Source organism: Malurus melanocephalus, unplaced genomic scaffold (genome assembly GCF_030028575.1).
Source record: "Malurus melanocephalus ecotype Western Australia unplaced genomic scaffold, MMel_1.1 scaffold_105, whole genome shotgun sequence".
NCBI classification, from domain to species: Eukaryota; Metazoa; Chordata; class Aves; order Passeriformes; family Maluridae; genus Malurus; species Malurus melanocephalus.
Genome location: NW_026623337.1, coordinates 2012180 through 2018179, shown reverse-complemented (window position 1 = coordinate 2018179; position 6000 = coordinate 2012180). Strand labels below are relative to the sequence as shown.

Here is a 6000-nt window from a genome sequence, read left to right as displayed (position 1 = left end):
TGCATTCACCCAGCCAGCCACTCCTTCCCCGAGCACAAACAAGTCGGCACGGCTCGCACCTGCGGAAGGTACCGCCTTCTGCCCTGGGAGGATAGAATTTGTGAATCCCGGAGCAGAGACGATCCAGCAGTCTCTCCCCTACCCCAGTTCCAGGGTTGGGGGGCTCCCCATTCCCCCCAGCTCTCTCGATAGCGCTTTTGCCGATTCCCCGCTGGGATGGCCGTCTCCCCGAGACCCTTTTTCCTTGGCCCGAAGGGGCGAGAGGCGGCTCACCTGAGCAAGGCGACATAGCGCGGGTCCCGGGCGAGGCTGGCGTCAAGGGTGAGGGAGAGGAAAGCCGGGTTCACCTCGGCCCGGGGGCTGCCCCGGAGCCCCAGCCGCAGCACCGCCGCCCTCTGCCCCTCAGCCAGCGCCGGCAGCAGCAGCAGAAGCGCCGGCAGCAGCAGCAGCAGCAGCAGCATCCTCCGCTCCCGGCCCGCCGCACCGCCGCCGCCAGCACCACCCCCTCGGAGGGCGGGCCAGCGCTCCGCTCCCCGCCGGGGAGAACCGGGCTGGCGGGGGCAGAACCGTCCTCACCCTCTGGAAGGGCTCCAACAGCATCTTCGAGCCTCAAATCAGCGCCAAGGCACCCGAAACTCGGGGTTACCCAAACGCCTCAACCATTGCAAAATGAACCTGTGTTTCCAGCTGGTTCCTTTCCTGCTCATACCTTTGCAGCTTTGCAGCCGCCGCCTCCAGCATCGTGCCCTGCCCGAGCGGCCCTGGGCATTTCCGTGTACAAACACCGGGCTGGAAAATGGCTACAGGCTGAACGCTGCAGCTCCAGGGCCGAGATTTCAGCCTGGCACCGCGGCTACGKTCTCCACTGCGGGAAACCGATCTCAGGCTCAAACCCATCTCCCCCGCTACACTGTTATACAAGTGTATTTCTTCATTACACGGCCGTGAAACTTGGAAATACTGTTACGAAAAATGTTCAAGCAGSCTCTGGGGCTGCCCCGCGGCGCTCCCTGCAGCGTCCAGCCTGTGCAGAAACTCCTTTGGCAACAGCTGGCCTTGCCCGGGAGGCCTCTTGGGAAAGGGCCGGCTGCAGCCACTGAGCAGGAATGGCTTAGGATCGCAGAATGGCTTGGGTAGTTCCAAACGCCCACAACGGGCTGGGACTCCTCCCACTAGATCAGGTTGCTCAGAGCTCCATCCAACCTGGCACTGAACGCTGCCAGGGATGGGGTATCCACAGCTTCTCTGGGCAACGTGCTCCAGTGACTCACCACCCTCACAGTAAAGAATTTCTTCCTAAGACCAAGCCTAAACCAACCCTCTTTCAGTTTAAGACCATTCTCTCCTTGTCCTGTCACTGCATGCTCTTGTAAAAAGTCCCTCTCCATCTCTTGTCGTACCTTTGGTTACTGGAAGGTGCTATAAGGTCACCCTGAACCCTTCTCTTCTCCAGGCTGAACAGCCTCACCTCTTGCAGTCTGTCTTCAAAGGACAGTTACTCCAGCCCACTGACCACCTTTGTGGTCTCCTAACAGGTCCACATCCCTCTTATTTTGGGGGGCCCAGAGCTGGATACATACCACAGATGGAGTCAAGAGTAGAGAGGGACAGTTACCTCTTTTGATTTACTGCCCATTACCCCTTTGATGCAGCCGGGAATAGAGTTTGCTTTCTGGACTGCAAGAGTTTTTCCAAGTTTCTCTGCACCCAGCTGAAACATTTGCAGAGTTTTCAAACAATTACACGTGACACCACCATTACATTTCCCACCTGTACCAGTTCATCCTTAGGCGTCCATATTTTGGTTACTAAGTTTATTTTCAAAACAGCTGTCTGCTGCAAAGAGGCTGCAAACCTGTTACTTTATTTGGGTGCAGCTCTTCCCACACCCACTGAAGTCGGGACACTAATCAGCGYGGCTCAAGTGCTAGCCTGCCTGGCCCTTCCTTTTCCTGCCTGCTCCACGTTTTTTATACTGTTAAGTAACTCTGCACCGGAACTAGAAAAACTAGACCAAGTTAATTCTGTTTCTGATAAACACATCCATGGCCCTGCTGAAAAGGAAACATCAATGACGCTTCTGACTGTCTCAGTATCTTAGTCAGGATAATGCTTCCCATTTTGGGGGTGCAGCACCAATTATGTGCCTACACCCCAGGAAGGGCTGGGGTGACTGTCTGCCAGAGGAGTAACTCATCTATCAGCAGGTGACTGGAGTGCCAAACAAATTACCCAGCCCCATGGGTAAACTAAGGATATATGAATGTAGTTAGAGTGTGATAAATCATTGCTGCATGCCAAGCTATCATTGCTACTACAAGTACAGAAAGGTCAGGAGCTGTCAGGCAAGATGCAGCCYGTGCACAATTTTTTTCTGTTGGAATTCCCTGCTTCTGCCTTCATTTCCTCAATGTTCTTCTTTGAGAAGAGGCATTTTGGGTCACCCGCCACTGTGCTGTATTCCTCACAGCAAAGGCACATGGTGTGTGTTTCAAGTAGTCAAGGCTAGGGTTTGGATTCAATTGTTGTGTACAGATGCAAAGTCCAGCACATGTTGTGCTTTTAGCAGCCTGCAAAACCTTGTAGGTGGAAAACAATGCCTCCAGCATCAGCTTTAGAKCTTGAGGTACTAAATGAGAAGTGGCAGCTTTTGCCTGAGCATTTTTCAAATGGTTTTATACCCATTTTTAAATATTGCAGAGTAGGGGAGCTCAGTGCAGTTATAGTTGGACTCTCATGGAAATTGAATGATGTCCTGTGAGCTACAAGGGGAGCACTTAAGAACTGGGACTAAGCTTAAGCCCCTTGAGTGTTACTTGAAGCCAGCTCCAAACAAGCATCCCATCCCACTTCCYCACTCCACAGAAAGCCTGGCCCCTGCCTTGTGACATTCAAATGCTTTGGTCTCACAGGTCCTATCAGGCAGTTCTGCTTCTCCCATGCCAGTCATGCCATTAGACACACTGTGATGACTAGGTTTTTGTAACTAGAAATAACTAAAAATAAAACCTTCCAGGAATTTCAACTGTCTAACAGCAGTGGCACCATGCTATGGCTAACAGGGGCTCCACTGCCATTCCTGGGCAAGCACCAAGAACTGAAATATTTATATTTATATTTATATTTATATTTATATTTATATTTATATTTATATTTATATTTATATTTATATTTATATTTATATTTATATTTATATTTATCACAGTGCTTTACCTTGTGAGTATTAAGGAATTCAGAAGGAAAGAGCTGCCTGTACAAAAGGCAAACAATTCTTGTTACACAGAGCTGAATTGTGTCAGAGTATTGCTGTTTCTACAAAGGAAGCCTCAGGAAGATGAAACTAAGGCTAAGATGATGCCAAGAAAACATGGAATCTGTAAAAACAGAGATGTTTATCAAAGTAGTTTTGTAAGCTATCCTTACTCCCKGCTCCCAGACCTCAGCTAGATCTTGTCCCGACACAGCACATGGCTCTGAGCACTGCCAGCTGGTTTTAGTTCTGAACCCAGCTGGTTATGGGAGTCTGAGATGGCACACTCTGTTTATTCAAAAATGGAAATGACACCTTGGGTCTAGATTTTAGCAGTTCTCTTTGAAATGCATACAGAGATGAAATGCAGCTTTAAAAGGAAGGATGAAGTGAGAGCTAGGCAGGGCTAACTCATGTGGAAAGAAGCTTTCCAGAACAGGGGAACACAATGGGTCTTGTTCACACAATGAAAATTAACAGCTAAACGTTAACCTAAGCCTGACCCTCTCACCAGTCTTTCCACAGAGACAGTTTTCAGTAAGTTGTGTACAAGGATTCCTGAAAGCACAGAATTATGACTCAGGGGAAGGAAGGGAATCACACAAACACAAGAACTGGTCTGTGTGGGCAACTTGGAAAGTGGAGTGAATAGAAATAAAATCTAAGAAATATGCTCTGAGGTTTTAGGTCAGAACATTACTCTGCACCTGAACAGACTTGCACACACAACAATTCTGATCCAATTTACTGTGGGATATGAGAACATTGGCAGGAATATCCTACAGAGCGTATTTTTATGACTACTTAACTTCAAAGCATCTACCATTATTTCACATGGAAATAAGATAGATTCATCAATGTTGCTTCTTTACCTTTAACACAGGCCTTAGGATACCAATATCCTATTGAACCAAGTGAGGAATGTTTGCTTTCCAGAACATCTTGACCCCATCCTTAGTATAAGATTTCCTACAGCACATCCACCCAATAACATTTACCAGTTCCAACACCTGCATGTTATATATGTATATTTTATGARCCCAGTATTGTACTTGGTACTGAAGCACCTCAGCATCATCTGGCAACACAAAAATACCATGATCAACATCTGTTGTGTTCCTTTTTTCCTCCTTTCCCATCTCCAACCAGGGAAAAAGCCCAGGGAAGAAAGATTTATATGAAAACCATTTAATCACACATTAATTCATACTGCAGAAAGAAAAAGCAGTATGAAATACATGTACAGCCTTGCCTGAGAAGCTTAATTTCAGGAAAATAAGACAAGCTACATAYAGGAAAGTTTTGGTACAAATCAGTGCAGCTTCATTTCACCGCTCTCAAAGGTCACAGAGAAAGCCTTGGGGGAGTTGCACTCATCCATCTGGCAGAGCAAAGCCTGTGTGAACAGGACAGCAGAGACAACAAATGCCAACCTCTTTTTCTTTCCAGACCAGCTTTATGCAGATTTAAAACCACTCTCTTGTTTCAAAGCAGCTTTTCCTACCATTTTCAGGGGCTCTGGCATTTGTAGGGAATACTTGACTTGGTTCCTAAAGTTGATCTCATCAAAACCCGATCTTGCAGAATGCTGGGTGTTACAGTGAACTGGTAGGAATTATCTTTTCTTGCTGTTCCCCTCTGCTATACAAAAATAAATATATAAAATTGTACACTTTAACTAGCATGCAAGTACAAATATCATGCAAAGTATTGTGACAGAGGTTACTGGCTCATTAACTATCCTGTTGCAAACATAGCAATTAATGGATTGTTTCCATAACATCTGTTATTGCAATAACTCAATACTCAAGAGTGAAAATTTTTTAGTAACTGCCCTTTTGTGATTTTTTTCCCCCAAAAACCAGGCAAGACGGTATCAAACTTTGGAGAAGCACTATCAAGCACCAATAAAGCTTTAGGGCAACTGAGTTTTCTTACATGGGTACCACTTWAACTGCTTAAGTACATATTCACAGTTATGCTGGAGTGACCATCATCTGCCTTTTGAATGTCACAGAAATAAATCAATATAGAATTTAACATTATCTATACTTTGGTCAAAAATAGATCTTAATTAAAAGGGCAAGGCATTATGAGACAGACTTTATATATAGCCTCAAGTCATGGCAAATACCGCTTCTGCCCTTGAGGGCCAACTATTGTTAGAACCAAYTTAACATTTTCTCAAGTTTCCAAAACCAACTGTGCCTTAGGCACTTAAATACCAGTRACAGATTCCCTTGTGTCCATTCTGTAGGAGTGGAAGTGAATCACAGTGCTTCTGAAGAGGGCTGGGTTTAAATTCCTGACCTTGTTTAATACTGAATGTAGTCAAATATTGCACTTACCCAAACTGTGAAGTATCACAAGCATGGGTTTAGAGGCATGTTTCTGCTAAATAAAGGCTTATAAAGAATTTATTCAATTGCTACCTATGATTTGTCTAATACAACAACAAAATGAGCAGTAGRATACTAGCATTTTCGTCACTCTTTCACCATAACCCCTTTCTGTCAAGCATTCAACATATAACATCTGAATAGGATTTAAAAACATTCCTGCTTATTTCTAGAACCCCAACACAATTTACATGAGTAACAAGCCCTCAGTTTAACTAAAGTTTATCTTAGTTTTCCTTTACTGAGAAGAGACACCCAATTTTACACAGAAATGCCGTATTTAGGTGTGCCAATACACTGGCTACCATAATTCAAAACTTCTTTCATGACTTCATGAAAACCCACCTGGAA

At 45.5% G+C, this 6000-nt stretch overlaps 1 protein-coding gene across 1 annotated transcript in view; it reads right to left on the bottom strand.

The window, feature by feature from the left end:
- HPSE (heparanase) overlaps window positions 1-1237 on the bottom strand; it is a 13300-nt gene extending 12063 nt beyond the window's left edge. Inside the window, 2 exon segments of the mRNA XM_057369205.1 lie at window positions 274-533; window positions 535-1237. Coding sequence (XP_057225188.1) covers window positions 274-533; window positions 535-600 — 326 coding nt within the window. The 5' untranslated portion in view covers window positions 601-1237.
- Window positions 1238-6000: the final 4763 nt, after the last annotated feature.